Source organism: Pituophis catenifer, unplaced genomic scaffold, assembly GCF_029215685.1.
Source record: "Pituophis catenifer annectens isolate HBS135680 unplaced genomic scaffold, rPitCat1.0.hap2 SCAF_7, whole genome shotgun sequence".
Lineage (NCBI taxonomy): Eukaryota > Metazoa > Chordata > Lepidosauria > Squamata > Colubridae > Pituophis > Pituophis catenifer.
The window spans coordinates 4935106-4952144 of record NW_027256887.1 but is presented as its reverse complement, the minus strand read 5'-3'; the positions used below and the strand labels follow the sequence as shown (position 1 = coordinate 4952144).

Genomic DNA, 17039 nt, shown 5'->3' with positions numbered 1-17039 from the left:
TACATTCCTCTCTGTTGAAGGATTAATGTAGATTGGGAATAGTGTAGGAGAAGGACAGACAGAGACTGGGGGTGGAGTCAAGAGAGGAATCAGTCTGGAATCTCTACGTAGCCACAAAGGGTTTAAAGTCCAATTCCTCTTGAATTCCACTAACATTTATCTAGTGCCAATTTAACTGGAACTTAACATATGGTACCTATTTTTTTTGCCTGACAAATAGACTGTCCCGGAGAAAATTTATCTGTGTAGTGCGTAAGAGTTGACGCCAATCTGTGGCACATAATCAAATCAAATCGAATTAAATCAAGAATGTCACGATCATTCTAGATAGTCCCATAAATAGCAATAGCACTTAGACGCATATACCGCTTCACGGTGCTTTACAGCCCTCTCTAAGCGGTTGACAGAGTCAGCCTCTTGCCCCCCCCCCAAACAAACTGGGTCCTCATTTTACCGACTTCGGAAGGATGGAAGGTTGAGTCAACCTTGAACCGGTCAGGATCGAACTGCTGGCAAGTCGGCAGAATTAGCCTGCAATGCTGCATTCTCACCACTGCGCCGCCACGGCTCAGTGATAATTTCCAGTGATACTATAAACAACCACACGCTTACTTTTTAATCTGAACTCCACCATTACAAAAGCAAGTATCTCTGCAATGCGCTTTAGTTCTTATAGAGGTGTTGATCCACAGAGATGTGGTGTAGTTGGGTATATATGGAATACGGAGTAAGAGCTGGAAGGGACCTTTCTAGTCCAACCCACTGCTCAAGCAGGAGACCCTGTATCACTCTGGACAAATGGCTGTCCAATCTCTTCTTGAAGATCTCCAGTGATGGAGCATCCACAACTTCTGGAGGCAACTTGTTCCACTGATTAATTGTTTCCACTGTCAGGAAATTTCTCCTTAATTCTAGGTTGGATAAACTTCTGCTAGTTATTTCTTGTCCTGCCTTCAGGTGCTTTGGAAAATAAGTTGACTCCCTCTTTTTTTTTTTAAATTTGATTTATATGCCGCCCTTCTCCGGAGACTCAGGGCGGCTTACAATGCGTTAAGCAATAGTCTTCATTCTTTTGTATATTTTATACAAAGTCAGCTTATTGCCCCCACAAACTGGGTCCTCATTTCACCTACCTTAGAAAGGATGGAAGGCTGAGTCAACCTTGAGCCTTGGAGAGATTCGAACCAGCAGAAATTGCAAGCAGCTGTGTTAATAACAGGGTGCACTAAACCACTGTACTATCAAGGCTCTTCTTTGTGGCAGCCCCTCAAATATTGGAAGACTGCTATCAGGTCACTCCTAGGCCTTCTCTTCTCTAGACTAGACATTCCCATTTCCAGTATCATACAGTTTAGCCTCCACTCCCTTAACCATCTTTCTGGCTCTTCTCTGCACTCTTTCTAGAGTGCCAACATCTTTTTTGCATCACTGTGACTACAACTAGACGCAGTATTCCAAGTGTCGTCTTACCAGCGCTGTATAAAGTGGTACTAGCCCTATACTCTTCCATCAAAATTTATGCCTTGCTCAAATGCCTTGGTAGTACAGTGGTCTAAGGCACCCTGTTATTAAGCTGGTTATTAAGACCAGCTGCCTGCAATTACTGCAGGTTTGAATCTCACCAAGGCTCAAGGTTGACTCAGCTTTCCATCCTTTCTAAGGTAGGTAAATTGAGGACCCAGATTGTGGGGGCAATAAGCTGACTTTGTATAAATATACAAAAGGATGAAGGCTATTGCTGAGCGCATTGTAAACTGCCCTGAGTCTCCGGAGAAGGGCAGCATATAAATCAAATAAAAAAAAAAATTAGTAATTCAAAACCCCCAGTTAAGTGTGATTGGTGTCCTACGTCACGAAACGTGGATCAAACCGAAATATTTCTCAACTTAAAATAAAGTTTTCTGAATACACTAAACGCATCCGTTCCCACACAGAACATCCATGTTTTGAGGGTAGGTTTCAGGGCAGAAATATTGTTTTATGGCCCTTTACCAAGCCACGATACAAGAATTGGAGGTACACAAGAATTTTGTGTAAAAAAAAAAAAAAAAGACTCCCACAAACCAATCCCAACACTCCCTAGCAGTGGTGAAATCCTCCGAGAGTTGCCACCAATTTGCTGCCCACGCATGTGCAGTGTGTGCCAAACATTCACTGCATGCACATGTGCAGTGGGCACCAAATGCACGCTTCATGTGAAAAAAGGAGCCGTTTGAAGGTAAGTAGAACAGTGAGGAGGGGGGAACAGCTGTGCCGCGCAATTTAGAATCGCTAGAAAGCAGGATTTTCTGCTTCCTAGCGAATATAAATCGCGTGGCACAGCTGATCGTCGTAAATACGGTTTCAGACAAACCGGAAGCTTTTTTTTACTACCAGTTTGCCCAAACTGATAGCTTTTATTACTACCGGTACGCCCGGACCAGTGCGAACCGGTAGCATTTCATCCTTGCTCCCTAAACTTCAATCTGCTTCCATTCAAACCGGCCAATTCTAACGACTGTACGGCAGTAGCTTCACTGCCTTTGTTAACAGCAAACCCAATTTCTATTTATAAACATCACTTCTGCGCTACGGAATAAGGATCTAATTCGTTGCAAGGAATCTGAAGTCTGAAATATTCTGTTCTCTAATTACAGACGGAAGCGCTCGTACTCATAATCGTGTTTCTTCTGCATGAATAGGTCCTGCGTATCGTCATCTATTTGAAGAAGTTCGGATAAAGGCTCGGCGCTGCCGTTCGCAATCACGTTTCTCTGAATGCTTTCGCTGTATTGCTGAAGGCGCTTCCAGAAATCATTATACAGCCGCAGTAATTTAGGATATTCGCCTTCAAAAGCCTGTTTCAGAAACATGGACGCTGAAAACCAAAACAAAAAGAGACCGTACAGATGTTACTCAAAGCAAGCTTGTGCGATGGTTATAACTTTTTCGTGCTGCGATATTTAAAACTGGCAGCGTACAGGCAGTCGTCGACGTACAACCCGTTCATTTAGTGACCGTTCGAAGTTACAATGGCACTGAAAAAAGTGGCTCGTGGCAGTTTTTCACACTTACGACCGTTGCTGCATCCCCATGGTCACCCGATCAACATTTGTAACTCTTGGCAACGGGCTCGTATTTATGACGGTTGCAGTTTCCCAGGGTCACGTCATCAAACTTCGGACACTTGGCAACTGGCATGTACTTATGACGGTTGCAGTGTCCTGGGATCATGCAATCACATTTTGTGAACTTCTGACAAGCAAAGTCAACGGGAGAAGCCAGATTCGCTTAATAACCCTGTTACTAACTTAGCAACTTCAGTGATTCACTTAACCACTGTGGCCCGGAAGGTCATAAAACGGGGCAAAACTCACTTGTAACAACTGTCTCATGTAGCAACAGAAATTTTGAACTCAACTGTGGTCATAAGAAAAGGACTATCTGTATAAAAATTTAATACAGCTAGTCCTCGACTTATGGGAAATCGCTTAGTTTTTGAAGTTACAATGGATCTCCTCAGGGGTGAGCATTTGAAGTTACAACGGATCTCCTCAGGGGTGTGTACGACCCAGATTCGAAGTCCTCACAGTTGTCCCCACCCCCATGATCACATGACCACACTTCAGGCATGTGAGGGACCATCTCTTGCCGGTCATGTCTACCCAACCCACTAGAGCGGGGAGGCATGGAATGTTGCGTGTCCCGTCCCCTAAGGCGATACATCTGACAGGACCCAGAAGAAGGGCCTTCTCCATGGTGGCTCTGGAACATCATCTCCCCAGAGATTAAAACGGTCCCCACTCTAGCCCTCTTTTGGAAGGCCCTGAAGTCCTGGTTCTGCCAGTGGGCCTCAGGAACCCAGAGTGGGATGGAGCCCATTAAATGGCTCGTGTAATGTGTTGTCGCCAGAGTGGGGCGTTAATATTTTACTAATTTATTATTTTATCATTTTTTCTTTTTTATTCTTTTTATTTCTTTTATATGGTTTTTATATCTGTGTAAGCTGCCTTGAGTTGCCATGTGCTAGCAGGCGGTAAAATAAAATAATAAAATAAAATAAAATAAAAATAAAATTAAAAAAATAATAAAATAAAATAAAATAAAAAAATAAAATAAATAAAAATAAAATATAATATAATATAATAAAATATAATAAAATAAACATATAAAAATAAAATAAAATAATAAATTAAATTAAATTAAGTATAAGTATAATTTTATTTCTATACCGCCCTTCTCCCGAAGGACTCAGGGCGGTGTACAGCCTATTTAATAACACAAGACAAACATCAATTAAAAATTTAAAATAATTAAATAAATTCGGCTCAATTTAAAACCCCAGAAATTTAAAATACCCCAATTTAAAATTATTATGTTGATAGCCCGGCCTGGCGGAACAACAGGGTCTTCAGTGCCCAGCGAAATACCCGGAGGTCGGAGATCTTACGTATTTCCAGGGGCAGTTCATTCCACAGGGCTGGGGCTCCCACAGAGAAGGCCCTCCCCCTGGGTGTCGCCAGCCGACATAACTTGGCCGATGGCACCCTGAGGAGACCCTCTCTGTGGGAGCGAACTGGCCGGTGGGAGGCTATTGGTGGCAGAAGTCGGTCTCGAAATTAAATAATAAAACAAAATTAAAATAAAATAATAAAACAAAATTAAAATAAAATAATAAAATAAAATAAAATAAAATAAAATAAAATAAAATAGAATAAAATAAAATAAAATAAAATAAAATAAAATAAAATAAAATAAATAAAACAAATAAAATAAATAAAATAAATAAAATTCAAATATCAGGAACCATCTACATTTACAAGCATTTGCAGTGCCCTACAATCACCTAACTGGGTTTGTACGAGTTTCGCCCAAACCCAGCATTGTCAGTTTTCGGCAAAACTGACCCATCGTGAATCATGGCTTCACTTGACAACTGCAGTGGTTGTTTTACAAGTACGGCAGCCTGAACGATGTCCACAAAAAAAAAAGGGGAGGGCATAAAACCGGGATGGCCACCTGGGCGAGTCGATTTACGACCTACACATTCGTTTTATGGCCGTAATGGGCAGGCTCCAGTACAGTTGTAACTCAAGGACTCCTTGTACTTTTTAATAAAAAGCTGTTTCGACAACAACGGATGGAAGCCTTCGTTTGAGGTATTGTGCTCTGGAGAAAATGTTGTACCTTTTACCTTAGCAATGGCCATAACGGCAGAAATATCCAGAGGAATTCCCGCTGTGACTTATTATTGGCTTTTATGTCCCTTTTCTAGTCTAATCAAATAGAAATGAATCGCAGGCTGGATGCCCTGATAACCCTACTTTTTCTCTGCTCCACAATTTCACTTTTGTATTTTCGGCGTCACATCACTTCTTACCTCAATAAGATCCCAGGCTTGAAAAAGCAAAAGATGATTTAATTGGTAGGGTTAACAATGGGAAGGTATTGTTTGTCTAACAATACCTTGCCCTAGTTAGACTTACTGCTGGATGAGGTAAGTTACGCAAGAGAGCTGTTTTTATCCCGTTCAATTCAGAAATGCCCCAGAAAAAAATATTTATTTCGCCGCCGAGTGATTTCTTTAGACGTCAGTTGCTTCTTCAAGAAGTACATATTTTGAATGGCGGTGTCGAATTTATTAAATTCTTACAGGTTTGGTTTTTTTTTATAATTTTGCCATATATATCTTTTCCTTCAATCGTCAATACTTTAAAAGTTGCAACGTTAACCCGTGACAGACTTGAGAAAAAGCAAAATATAAAAAATGTAATGCATCTCACACACATAATATTCCTGCAACAGGGACAGGAAGTTGCAGACAATACACTGGCTTTCAAAATATCAGACAGCCAAACGTAACACAGACAGATTAATGCGTCTTTTTTTTTGGTGGGGATCCTTGGTGCTCTCTGAGCTTGGTGGTTTTCTTGCAGATGTTTCACTGCCAGCACTGATGATGTTACCTAGTTGGGTCATGAAACGTCTGCAAGCAAACCACCATTTCCAAGACCATTTCCACCAACACGGACTTGTTGTGGCTCCGTTGCCTGAGCCTGGGCTATCGACAGATGCAGACTCTGAGAGTGAGGGAGAGGAGTTGGCAAGGCCTCCCTCTCCAGGACCCTCCTCTCTGGCAATGCCTCCGGAGGACACCAAAGGCCAAGAGATAGGCCCAGAGCCAAGCACGTCCCCACAGCCCAAGGTGGACAGCGACGAAGGAGATAAGTGCTGGCTGGATCCTCGACAGCGGCGCAGGGGGAAGCATGCGCAGCAGAGGCGAAGGCGTGCCAGAGATTAGCTGAGTCACTGGACCACACCCCACAGGGTATAAATGTGGGTGTGGTGGTCGGTTCAGTTTGTGATGAGCAAAAACTAGAAATAATCCATGATCTCTGCATTACTGAACTTCTGCCTGCCTTGTCGGACTGCATTTGGACTAATCCTTGTATTGCTGAAACTTTGCCTGCTTTATCGGAATGCTTGCAGTCTAATCTTTGTTTTCTGTGAGTAAAGTCTGAATTGGCAGCTAGCCACTGGTTTGCTGCCAGCTTTATCTTCAAAGACTTTGTCGTGTGGCTTATTAACTCCGGGCCATCTGTGTGGGTGCGTGTGTGGGACGGGGACAGAATAGGACTGTTGTGGCCCGCCAGCGGCCTGCGCGGATCGTGGCTGATCCCAACGAGGAGGAGGCTGGTGTGGGGTTGCGCCAGCAGCCTGCGCAGCCGGCGCTTGCGTCGGACAGCGAGGAGGCTGAAGAGGATGTGATGCCAGAGGCAGAGACTCAGCCAGGGCCTTCAGAACCTCCAGAGGCTCCTTCAAGTGGAGAGAGTGAAGTGGAGGAGCCTCTCCTCAATGCTCGAGCACACAGGGCTGCCAAAAGGCAGGAGTGGCTACTCAGAAGGAGGAGGTCTACTCGAGAGTAGGGCTTGAGGATAATTGGTCACTCCCTTAGCCTATTTAAGTCGCACGCAGCTAGTGCGTTTTTGCTGGAAACAACTCGTATTATTATCAAGAGTATTTTGGTTTATCATATCTTGTTTTCTGGGCTGGTTGCCAACCTTTGCTCATCTTGTTTATTCTTGCTACGTAATAAATTTGATAAGGACCGTTGGTATGTGTCAATATCCTCGGAAATCCGGAGCTGGGGCAGAACACGGACAGGGCAAGCCACTAAGAATATAAATTGAGAGCAAACCCAGTGGTGGGATTCAGCCGGTTCGGGCCGGTTCCAGCGAACTGGTAGTTAAATTGCTGGGTGGCGCCTCCCTTCCAGGCCCCTTCCAGGAGTCCTCACGTGCCCCATTTTGGCTCCTAGGTAAGTGCAGAAAGGCCTACTAAGCCCAAAAAGGGGCCGGGGGTGTGTGGTGCCCCCACACAGCCCGTTTTTGCTCCCAGGAGGCTGCAGGGAGGCCTACTAGGCCCAAAACGGGGCCCAGGGGGGCAGCATGTCCCCCCGTGGCCTGTTTTTGCTCCCAGGGGGTTGGAGGAGGCCGAGTGGTGCCTGTCCCACCCCCCGGCCACGGCCACCATGGCCATGCCCACCCCAGCCGGTCATTAGGGCAGAGAACTGTTTGAATCCCACCATTAAGCAATATTTGAATCCCACCATTGAGCGAACCTCACTCCTTACAAGCACACTTCACTCCTTACTAGCGCTGATGATGTTACCTAGGTTGGTAATGAAACGTCTGCAAGCAAACCACCAAACTCAGAGAGCCCCAAGGACCCCACGGTTTAAATATTCTCTACAAATATTCTCTTCTATCGACGTTTTTTTTCTCTATATACATTTTTTCTAATAACCGTCACATTTGGAGAATATTATTACTAATACGCTGCAGCGCAAAACTGGCAGTTCGATTTCCACTAGCAGTAAAAATACAAGTAGTCCCTGACTTACAACAAACGGCTCACTTAGTGACCGTTCAAAGTTGCAATGGAATTAAAACAAGGTGACTTATGACCATTTTTCACACTTATCACCCCCCCCCATGCAGCATTCTCGGGGTCACGTGATCAAAATTCAGATGCTTGGCAACTGGTTCCGATTTATGACGGTCGCAGTGTCCCGGGGTCATGTGATCCCCTTTTTGCGACCTTCTGATGAGCAAAGTCAATGGAGAGGCCAGATTCACTTAACAACCATGTTACTAACATAATAACTGCAACGATTCACTTAACGGCTGCGGAAAGAATGGTCGCAAAAGGGGGAAAAACCCACTTGACAAATGTTTCACTTAACGACAGAAATTTTGGGGTCAACTACGGTCGTAAGTCAAGGACTAGCTGAACGTAGACAGAGATTCAAGAGAGAGTAATGAAACACTCGAAAAAGCTGGGAAGGCAGATGTGGCTTCTGGAATTCTTCCTTACTCTATACCAGATGTGGCTGTAGATATTTTCTTCGGTGTAACAAAGTACTGTGTATTTCTACTTCTCCCTTGGGTTGCATTTACGTGTGTTTGTATACGTGTGTGTGCAATGAGCATCCAGGGCAGGCTGCAAACTCTGGATTGTATGACTAGAAATAACAGGAGCTTGGAATGGTGCAATCATCAGCTTTTTGATCCATTGCCCAACTGCCTCTCCTATAGAAATTACACAGACTTTTTAAAAAATATTTTTCTCCACAGCCTCAAGCCAGATGAGGCCTGTTTTAAAACCCCCTAGCTTATTCCTCCAGAAACCATTTTGTCCCATTCTGTTTGGTTTTCAGAAAGTTATCCTGTTGAAGGACAGACGGACCAATCAGAAGTGGGCTTCACATACTGTAACAACCGGTTCGCCTAGTACCGGAAATGCAAGCGTGCGCCATCTGCGCATGTGGTATCACAAAATATGGCAATTTGCTAACGTGCCATCCAAGCATGTGTGCGATGTCAAAAATACAATGATATAGGATGGGATTGTGCCCGGGCGGGCGGGGGTGCCACCCTCAGGTCGCCACTACCGATTCGCCCGAACCTGTACGAACCGGCTGAAGCCCACCTCTGGGACCAACAGAGAAACAGAATCTCTTTCTGTAAAATCTTTCCAAAATTCCATTTTTGTTGGAAAGAATAAAAACGGGCATAGGGGAAATTTATCAGGAGGTACTTCAGATTAAATTGCAGATGGAAACTGCGTGCGTTCACGTGCTTTCTCTTTAAAACCTATGCTGAGGAAAAGAAATGATGTTATTAAACAAGAGCTATGTGGAACTCTTTCAAATTCCATTACCGTTAAAGCTAATCTTCTGATCCTTTCCAACTTTGTAATAAAATACAACGGCTGCTCTACCACAAAGTATTTTGTTCCGATTTAAAACAAGAAATAACTGAATCTGTGAAAAGCTGCTATGATGGTCCTTGACTAACAAGGGATTGTTTTGTGACTGAGCTGAAAAAAGCGAGTTATGAATGTTTTTCACACTTATGACCGTTGCAGCATCCCCAAGGTCACGTGATCGAAATTCGGACGCTTGGCAACCGACTCGTACTTATGATTATCGCAGTGTCCAAAGGTTATGTGATCCCCGGTTGCGACCTTCTGACAAGCGAAGTCAATAAGGAAGCCAGATTCACTTAACAACCGTGCTACTAATTTAACAAGGGCAGTGTTTCACTGAACGTCTGTGGCCAAAAAGTTCGTAAAATGGAGCAAAACCCGCTTAACAACTGTCTCGCTTAGCAACAGAAATTTTGGGCACAATTCCTTTCCTTTTTTTTTTTTTTGAATCCTTCATAAATATATCGTAATAAATATGTATTAATATTAGAATTACATAGGTTGGCTAATTATTTTACAAGTAGTGTAATGGACACTAGAATAACATTCTAATACAAATAGATATGAAGAATGGAATAAGGGAAATAGGAGAAGTATGAATAAGAACAAAACAATAAGTGAAACTAGAATTTGAGATATTAAAAATGCATAAAAACATGATTAGCAGTGAAATATTAGAACTAAAAAATGGGTGATTAGATAATGAAAGAATATATTTCAATATACATATGTGTATTAATAGAATAGATTGTGATTGGTACTAGGAGTGAATACTGAGGCAATGAATAATGAAAGATTGAAGGATGAATTTTTGATATAATTGATGTGACGAGTTAACTAAAGGAAGTGGGGGAAAAACAAGTCTTTGAATATTATAGCGATATTGGAAGGGAAAATAAAATAAAATAAAATTGAGATAGAAACAAGAGGGGCATAATAATAAATATACTGCTCAAAAAAATAAAGGGAACACAAGCAGAAGACATCCGAGATCTGAATGAATAAAATAGCCTTATTAAATACTTTGTTCATTACATACAGTAGTTTTGTGTTCCCTTTAGTTGTTTGAGCAGTGTATAAACTACTATATGTAACGAACAAAGTATTTAATAAGGTTATTTCATTCATTCAGATCTCGGATGTCTTCTGCTTGTGTTCCCTTTATTTTTTTGAGCAGTGTATATAGATATAGATATATTGACATGAAGGTATATGAAAGAACAAAAGGAAGATTTAGAATTAAAGGGTGATAGTAAATGATGTGTATATGAAACTATAAAAATGAAATGTAATAACTAGGAGTAATAACATTATGTTTATTGTACTGAAATGTATGATACCCAGATAGCACACTATTCACACATTGATATGTATAAACAATATAAAATTTAAAAAACTTGGGGGGGAAAAAGAAATTTTGGGCACAATTGTGATCCTAAGTCAAAGACTGTCTTCGTTTATATGGCCATAAAATACTTGGGATCTGCTAGAAAGGTGGGCTTGATTTGAACATAAAAACACATACTTCTCTTTCCTTAGGAAGAGAATTAATATTTAATTCAAATATTTCAAATATTTAAGCAAAACCTTACCTCAGTGAAGCTGCACCTTTAAAGAGTGCACGGATCTTGCCTTGAATAAGTCAAATTCTTTTAAGGAGAGTCAGCCTATATTAGCATTAGGAATCTAAATGCACTCAGATTTCAACTTAGATTATGCTCAAAGTGTCCGTGGAGATACTCAATCATCCAGGGTTGTCCCAAAGGTGCTTTTTCCAAAAAGCAACTGAATTTTCTTGGGTTTTTTTAATTTGAAAATGTTTCCCTTCTGACCCAAGAGAGAAAACAACCACTTTCCTGCTTGCTGTTCAGGTAGTCCTTGACTTATGGCAGAGGTGGTATTCAGACGGTTCAGACCGGTTCGTGTGAACCGGTAGTGGAAATTTTAACTGGTTCGCCGAACCGGCAAATACCACCTCTGGCTGTTTGCTCTGTGTGTATGAGGCTGAGAAGGAGGAGAGAAGCAGCCAGATTGAACGCTAGAAGACTGGGCCAAACTTTTCTGCCAGGCCTGTGGGTGTGGCTTGGTGGGGATCATGTGACTGAGTGGGCATGGCCAACTCAATGTCACTCACAGCGAGGTGCCGCCCCACCAAGCCACACCCACCAAGCCACACGCACAGAACCGGTAGTAAAACAATTTGAATCCAACCACTGACTGACAGCCACAATTGAGCCCAAAGGTTTCGTTGCTAAGTGAGATGTTTGTTAAGTGAACTTTGCTCCATTTTACGACCTTTCTTGCCATGGTTGCTAAGCGAACCACTGCAGTTGTTCAATTAGAAACACACGGTTGTTAAGTGAATCTGGTTTTCCCGTTGACTTGTCCGAAAGTCGCAAAAGATGATCATATGATTCCCCGGGACGCTGCAACCGTCATAAATGTGAGTCAGTTCCCAAGTGTCTCAGTTTTGATCATGTGACCATGGGGAATGCTACAATGGTTGTAAGTATAAAAAACGGTCCTAAATCACTTTTTCTTTTTCTTTTTTTAATTTTACTTTAAAAGTAAAACAATGGACATTGTTCAACGTCTCTGGTTTCTAACATTTATGTCAAAATCAACTTAATAAGTAATCTATTCCTTGCTCTATATACAAATTTAGATATCTCCTATTTCATTATATATCAAGTATACAGTATTTTACTTCCTAACCAACTATGCATGTATTTAATAAACCAATATTACATTCACAAGTTCAATATACATTGATATATTAATATACATTGATATGTCACTTTTTCAGTGCTGTTGTAAAACTTCGAATGGTTACTAAGTGAGCTGTTGTAAGTCAAGGACTACCTGTATTATTCAGGTCAAAATAGGTGCAACAGAAGATGATGGTGGGAAGATTTACAAAGCTGTAGAAAAATGTGATTATCATACATATCGAGTTCAAGTACTTACTCTCAGATGCTTTCTGAAATTCTGAAGCCAGAGTTCGAGTCACTGCTGTCCAGAAGGTGTACAAAATGTCAGACTGGCCATCCTAAAATGAAAGAAGACAAGATTTGTCACAATCAAGATGTGCTCCAAATTTAGAAACATAAAAAAAACAAAAAACCCCGATGGCCAAAAAAACAAAAAAGAACCCCAGTGGTCCATCAAGCCTTCCCTTTCAACTCATTTGTTTTTTTAATTAATTAATTATTATTTTATATTGTATTTATGTTTATTTTTAATTTACAACTTGGAAAGTTCTCTTCTCTCTGCGCTTCTTAATGTAAAGTAAAATTAAATTGAAAAAAAATTGGGGGGGGGGAAAAGACATACATTGAATTTGGCAGCTACTAAGATTGTCAGACGAGCAGGCACAAAAACAGCCAGGGAAGTACCGTATTTTTCAGAGTATAAGACGCACTTCCCCCCCCAAAAAAGAGGGTTAAAATCTGGGTGCGTCTTATACTCCGAATGTAGCCCCACCCAGCCTTGCAAACGGAGATTTTAGAGGCTGAAAGAAGCCTCTGAAAGAAGCTTCAGAAAAAAAGCCTCAGAAACGAAGCTTCAGAAAAAAAGCCTCTGAAAGGCTTTTATCTAAAATAATATGGCAAGCAGCAAAAGAAAATTCAGTAAACTATGCTAACAAATCTGGAGAATGACACAATAACCAACAGATCGGAAGAGGTTAATCTACATATCAATATCAAAGAAAGGAGATTGAACAGAGTACAGATAGTCCTTCAGAAAAAAAGCCTCTGAAAGAAGCTTCAGAAAAAAAGCCTCCAAACAGAGCTTCAGAAAAAAGCCTTTTTTTCTGAAGCTCTGTTTTAAAGGCTTTCAAAGGCAGAAAAGAAACAGTTTTTTCTGAAACAGAGTTTCACAAGTTTCAGAGGCAGAAAAAATAAGCAAGGCACAGAGCTCACAACTAATGAATCTGTTGCTAAAATTCACCTCTGGAAACAGCTGATTGGGGATATTCCGGGAGGCTGATCCACTCACCAATCAGCTTTTTTCTTATTTTCCTCCCCAAAAACTAAGGTGCGTCTTGTGCTCCGAAAAATACGGTAATTGAAGCCTGGGAAACGGGCCTCTCCTCACTCAACAGGAGTGCCGATTTACCCCCAGCTTATCAAGAAGAGGTGAGGGCTTGGTAGCACAAGGAAACGACTGCCAACCACTTAATAGTTGTTCTGACCTAGGCTTCACAAAAGCATGAAGCAGACTCCTTGTCCCGACAAAATCCCTTTTTATTAAGCTAATGTGAATTCCTCTCATTCACATCCAGCAAAGTCCCGGCAAACAGTCTTTCCAGGGTGAATTTACAACCACAGACCTTATCAGGCTTGGAGAGCTGCCAGGCCGATATCTTCCAAACGCAATGCTGTACAAGAAAAGACTTGGCAAGGAGAGAGTCACAAACAGATCTTCACACTAATGAAATGAACTAACTGTCTCCTGCAGACGCCACTCCCCTTTTGCTCCTCTTTATTCCCTACGGGAGGGGCCATTCACCGTCCACCTGGGCCTTTACTCCCGAGTCGGCCCTTGTTCCTTAACTGTTCCCTTCTCCTGGCAGCTCTGTGCATGCGCACATCGGGAACAGTCTCCAACTGTTCTTCAGCCCCACTTATCTCCGACTCCAAAGGTAGCTGACAACTGTCAGACGGCCCTGGCCCCATCTCTGCCTCCGACGCAGAGCACTCGTCAGAGCCTTCCCCAGACTCCAGGACTGGCCCATGTTCCTCCCCAGCCTCCTCACTGTCTGAATCTGCCGCCAGCTCCACAACAATAGCTGGCCATCAACACCCCAATCAACACCTAAAAAGCCACACGCAACCAGGCACGATAAAACTATCACAAACCGAATAGCCCAAAGTACGCTTTCTGCTAGAGAGAAGTTCCCTGAAGATGGGCTCCAGGACGAGTCCGAAAGCTCGGAAGACAAACTTTTTGGTCCTGATGACCGACCCAAATTGGATTTTGCAGGGTTGGTTTTTTTTTTTTTTAAATCAAGAGGGTTTTAGGATTGCAACGCCAAGGGTGATTCCATCACTGCTTATTTTGACCTTTCCGTCCTACGTTGATTTTACTTTCACGACATTATATTTGAGAGGGAGGAAAAAATGTTGCTCCTGCAGGGAATTTAAAAAGTTCACCCAATTCTGTCACTACACAAAACCTGCCCTCCCCAAACCTGAATGGATGGATGATACAGAAAGAGATTTTTGGAAGGAAGCATGACCTATTTAAAACATTGCGGCCAACATACTTTTTTTCCTCCCCAAAGTTTTATATTTTCCCTTCTCTAAGCGTCACGGCAAATCTATCCCGCTTTCATTCAGCAAGCACTAAAAGCAGATTTCTCCTGGCTTCGAAGAACAAAAGATATTAGAGATGGAAAGCTGAAAGTCAAAAGGATATTGTTCTGAAAACCAGAGTTTGTGTGTCTGTCTCTGTGTGTATATATCTCTGCTGCACAACTTCTTCCTACGGCTTTTTTAACTGTACATCCTAAAACCAAGTCAAACTTAGATGCAAGATATTGAAAGGTTGTTACAGGTGATCCTCGACTTACAACAGTTCATTTAGTGACAGTTTGAAGCAGTGGTGAAATCTAAACCGGTTTATTACCAGTTCGCTGGCTGCGCATGTGCAGTGCGCACCATGCACTAAATGTGAGGTGCGCATGTGCAGTGCACACCAAAAGGAGGCATGCGGTAAGTAGAACAGCGCGCAAGGGGGGGTGATCAGTTGTGGCGTGCAACCGGGAACATTTCATCCCTGGTTTGAAATCACAATGGCACTGACAATTGATCATTTTTCACACTCACGAACAGAGGTGGTATTCAGCCGGTTCGCACCGGTTCGAGTGAACTGTTTGCGGTGATCGTCGTTGGGCCCGCCCACCCACTCCGGCTCCAAGTTGTGCTATTTAGGCATGTTTTCGAGGCCAGCTGCACGCGCGGAAGGCGTGCGTGCGTGGTGAACCGTTGGTAAAGTGAAACCCACCCCTGCTTACAACTGTTGCGTCATCCCATGGTCACGTGATCAAAATTCAGCCACTCGACAACTGCCGTATATTCATGACAGTTGCGGCGTCTCGGGTCATGCGATCACCTTTTGCGCGATCAAAATTCAGTCGCTTGGCAACAGACTCGTATTTATGACGGTTGCAGTGGCCCGGAGTCACATGATCCCCCTTTTGTGACCTCCTGATGAACAAAGTCACTTACTTACCGTGTTACTAACTTTACAACTGAAGTGATTCACTTAACAAATGTGGCAAGAAAAATCGTAAATCATCATCATCATCTTTTAATGACCCCGTAATCCCTTGCAGGCTGGAGTCTGGGCAACTGAAGGGAGCTGAGTGTTTACAGGCCGGATGCCCTTCCTGTTGCCAACGCGGAGTTTTGTTCAGCAGATATATTCTCATTGTGCCCAGAGAGAGAAATATCTGCCTCTACCTAAGATCGAACTCACAGCCTCCTGACTGTGAGGAGAGCTCCACCTCTAGGCCACTGCACCACTCAAGAATGAGCATAAAATGGGGCAGAATTCAGTGGTGAAATTCAATTTTTTTTTTACTACCGGTTCTGTGGGTGTGGCTTGATGGGCGTGGCGTGGCTTGGTGGGCATGGCTTGGTGGGCATGGCAGTGGAAGGATACTGCAAAATCTCCATTCCCACCTCACTCCAGGTGAAGGATACTGCAAAATCACCATTCCCTCCCCACTCCAAGTGAAGGATACTGCAAAATCTCCATTCCCTCCCCACTCCTGGGGGAAGGATACTGCAAAATCTCCATTCCCACCTCACTCCAGGGGAAGGATATTGCAAAATCTCCATTCCTCCCCATTCCTGGGAGAGGGATATTGCAAAATCCCCATTCCCTCCCCACTCCTGGGGGGAAGGATATTGCAAAATCTCCATTCCCACCCCACTCTGGGGCCAGCCAGAGGTGGTATTTGCCAGTTCTCCGAACTGCTCAAAAATTCCGCTACCGGTTCTCCAGAACCTATCAGAACCTGCTGGATTTCACCCCAGCAGAATTCATTTAACAACTGTCTTGCTTAGCAACGGGAATTTTGGGCTCAATTGTTGTCCTACGTCAAGGACTACCTACCTGTATTTCATAAAACCAGGAGAACAATGGACGCAAACGAAGATACCAACTTTAATGGAGAAGAAGAGAAGAAAAAAATCCTAAAACTATATATTAAGGCTTTCTCCGAAATCTAGCAACACTCAAACTGTATTTATAAGATGATAAGCTTATGCGGTAGAAGTTGCTGACAGGATGAATCATAGACTTCATCTGATTACCTTCCTAGCTCAATGACAATAATTTCAATCATTTTTCTATTCTTAAAAAGCAAGGTAGTAAAACAAAATCGTTTGCTCAGGTGTAGTACACCCAATGAATCATCCCCCTAACAGAATTTTATTGTGATAGCTTTTAGAGAGACATACGTGTGTATCACATATGTATCAGTGGTGGGTTGCTCCCGGTTCAGATCGGTTCTATAGAACGGGTAGTAAAACTGGAGGGAGGCTCCGCCCACCGACCCCGAGGTCATCAGAATGCTTCTGCACATGTGTAAAAGAGCACGCGTGTGTGCGAGCAAAGCAATCACGCGTGCGCGGCCCCGTTGCAAACCGGTAGTAAAGGTGAGTAGAACCCACCCCTGGTGGGAATGGAGATTTTAGAGTATCCTTCCCCTGCCACACCCACCAAGTCACGCCCACCAAGCCATGCCACACCCACCAAGCCACACCCACAGAACCGGT

General features: G+C 42.9%; 1 protein-coding gene across 1 annotated transcript in view; it reads right to left on the bottom strand.

Annotated features, from left to right (window-relative positions):
• COG5 (component of oligomeric golgi complex 5) overlaps window positions 1-17039 on the bottom strand; it is a 156665-nt gene that overhangs the window by 36729 nt on the left and 102897 nt on the right. The window contains exons 11-12 of the mRNA XM_070946699.1: window positions 12217-12298; window positions 2653-2857 (exon numbers count right to left, since the gene is read on the bottom strand). Of these exons, the coding sequence (XP_070802800.1) occupies window positions 2653-2857; window positions 12217-12298 (287 nt within the window). The remainder of the gene's footprint in view (window positions 1-2652; window positions 2858-12216; window positions 12299-17039) is intronic.